Source organism: Loa loa (assembly GCF_000183805.2).
Source record: "Loa loa unplaced genomic scaffold supercont3.326, whole genome shotgun sequence".
In the NCBI taxonomy this organism is placed as follows: domain Eukaryota; kingdom Metazoa; phylum Nematoda; class Chromadorea; order Rhabditida; family Onchocercidae; genus Loa; species Loa loa.
In genome coordinates this window covers 25,449-28,614 of record NW_018108506.1, presented here as the reverse complement: position 1 = coordinate 28,614, position 3,166 = coordinate 25,449, and the positions used below count along the sequence as shown (strand labels likewise).

Genomic DNA, 3,166 nt, shown 5'->3' with positions numbered 1-3,166 from the left:
TTTTCATAAAATAATATTATGCTAAATCAAATAAAATCATCAAATAAAATTTACACAGAGTGCAACCAAATTACTAGCAACATTTTTGTTCCACAAACGATTTCCGTCAACCGAACCAACGATCGCTTGTCCTGGAAGGGAAGGAATGAAAATAATTATAACTAAATATTTTTTTCTAAAAAAAGAAGATTTTTATGATATGTTAATTAGGTAAATGAAAGAGGGTGTGATTTTAATGTTTCTTCCTTTAAAAAATAAAAAAAAATATTTTGAATATTTTTAACTTGAATTTTTGCGATCGTCAGAGTAACAAATGTTTCAGAATATATCCGCTCTATTCGTTAACAAAAAAAAAAAAAAAAACTAAATAAATTAAAATTTTATTTCCAAATAAAAAAGAAAGTCAGCGCACTATCCACTCCGGTTATCTGAGCTTCCCTCCTTTCTCCATTAATTTCTTACATCTAGCATTTTTACGCCATCAGCATTATTTACCACTTTCTATTATCTTCTTCGGAAGGAGTTCATCAATTTATTCCCTTCCTTTCGTATTATATAGCTTGGTAGTCAAGTAAAAACCTTATTTTAATTTTGAAAATTGGAATAATTGCTTTGAACTGCAATCAGTGGTTTGATGACAAATAATTAATTTCAGTGATTGAAATACAAACCGTCTTCATAAGCGATAGCAATTTTGCTACCATTATGACTCCATGCCATACCGACCACAACTGATTTATTCCTCTTATTGATCATTTCTTCATACCAACTATCACTTTGTGTTAACCAAACAATTATCAAACCATTACTGTCACATGTTGTTAACTTTTGACAGCATTCATTCCATTCCGCTATATGAACAATGTTTGAATGTCCATCTAAATTTTGATTCATCGATAAACTGGTCGACGTTGTGGTTGGTGACGCATTGTTATTCTCTGCAAATTCACCTTAGACGTTTATTTGCCTATTATAATAGATTGATTGCGTTATATTCAAGTAATTTTTTTCAGGTAATTTGCTTATATTTGAAAGGACAAATGTTTCTCATTTCTTTTATTAGAAAGAAAAGAAGGAAAATTTTATATTTCAAATTTTTTTTGAAATTACTCGAAAAAGCTTAGGATATTATCAATGATATCGTGAATGGAAACAAAGGAGCGGTAATTCCCTTTGTTGAAAACCAGACATCTTTGTGTTATGCTTATATCGTCTTATATTTGCGCTACAAAGAGCATTATACCAATGTGAGCTCCATAAAGATGCTAATTCTAGTAATCTTAAAATGATGCAGGTACAAAGCCCTCTCACTCGAGGAAGCGGAGAGTCTTCGTGCATCAGGTCATTTTACAAATGTGTTTCATCGAGATCGGTTGGATATACGACATCGGTTATCGTTTCAACTTTGTTTTTAGTGGTTTCGTCATTAATATGTTGTACCGAAGTCGTAATTGCTAAGTTCGTTATTGGATTAACGGATTTATCGAGATAAAAATTTAATTACCCAAGTTTGAGGTACTGTCGACCAAGGAGGCAGAAAGGACCTTCAATCTTTGTCATGGCTGAAGAAAATCGGAGACAAATTTAGTCCAACCAGCCGGATTCTGTGACCTAAGGATTCGATTAAGAAGGAAGCGAAGGAGCGCGTAAGTTTTATTCAGATCAGCTTATAATAAAAATTGAAAATGAGAGTGAAAAAAGAAATATGCGCGTAGAGACGACAAGAAAGGGAAGTTCTCCTTCCTATCTCATCAGAAGGAATTTGAATTGTCTTGAAAACTGTGTGAGACAGGCTGTTTGACAAGCATTAGAGCTGCAAGGAAAGGAACCACCAGCGAAATCAAGTCACCAAAGAACGAGAGAATGGTTAAAATGACAAAAATCTGATACTGAGAAACAAGTAACAGTGTTGGACGGTGTAATCTCCAGGGAAGTGATTTGCAGATAGAATGGAAAGAATTTGTTAGGTTCAACAAAGGACGATGAACAGAAGAACGACGTCGTGTTATACGAGGATTACGTATGTGGAAAAGACTGCCTTTTTGACGCAGGAAATAAGATTCATTGTGAAAGAGCTTCACTTCTTGCGAAGCTAAATCGAGTAACTCATAGAAATTAAAGTGAAACAGACAAATGATGAATTAGGAATTAAACCGAGTAAATAAGGCACTTATAGAAATTAAAGTGGAATAGACAAATGATGAATTAATAGCAATAGAAAGGCCTAGAAGATTTGGTTGAGGAGCTAATCACAACCAGTAAACCGCCGACTTTAAATCTAGTAGATGGCAAAACGGGAGTATGGGGCCAGCTTATTAGCCAGTCTGAAGAATCAGTTCACAAGAGAACGGATTTAACACCAACACAAATTCATGCATCTATTAAGTATTCTGAAAGGAGAACAAATAAGAATAAGTGACCTCATGGTAAATGAAGAAAATTACCCCTTGACTACAAATAATTTGTGTGGACGATATGGCGATAAAAACAAAGAACAAAAGAACTGTATAAAAGTTCAGAGCGAGTTCGGTGCTCAAATGAAGGATTCTGAATAATAAGAAAAATTCTGAATAATAAGGATTCTGAATAATAAGAGAGCTTTTGAACTCACTGTCCCAATTAAAAGGATTGGGAGAGAAGATTAGAAACGACATGGCTAAAGACCTGAGAGAGGAAAAGTACAGGGACCCAGAATAGACAATGGAATACATTATTAAATACCTAAAAGGAAAGGTAAAGATCGAAAAAGACTCTGAAGAGTAACCATCGAAAAAGATGAAAAGCTTAACAGACAAGACAAAGATGTCGCGAATTCCAATTTCGCGAAAGACCAAAGTATAAAAAATTATCTATCCATGCAATCATCACTCATGTCTTAGATCTTTGTTTTAAATCACATCTGTTGCAATATTTAGAAAACCCACTCCCACTTTTTTCCGTATATAAGCTGGATTGAGTGTTTGTTGGGGTTGCCTTTTATGACCAGTTTCTTCATTACGCTAAAGCAGTTTGGTTGATTCTTTTTCCTTTCCTTTCATTCATTATTTAGCTGTATCGTATCGTTTTTGTGACCCTTACCATTTTACAAGTAAAGAATTAAACTCTCCCCCTTTGTCTACAACGTTACGACACATACACACACACACACATCATCCACATCAAAGTG

The 3,166-nt window shown here is 34.1% G+C and overlaps 1 protein-coding gene across 1 annotated transcript in view; it reads right to left on the bottom strand.

Moving 5' to 3' along the window:
* LOAG_18471 (WD repeat protein 35) overlaps positions 1 to 894 on the bottom strand; it is a gene marked incomplete at both ends in the record, with an annotated part of 11,501 nt that extends 10,607 nt beyond the window's left edge. The window contains 2 exons of the mRNA XM_020451132.1: positions 55 to 131; positions 672 to 894. Coding sequence (XP_020305110.1) covers positions 55 to 131; positions 672 to 894 — 300 coding nt within the window. The remainder of the gene's footprint in view (positions 1 to 54; positions 132 to 671) is intronic.
* Between the last annotated feature and the right edge of the window lie 2,272 nt (positions 895 to 3,166).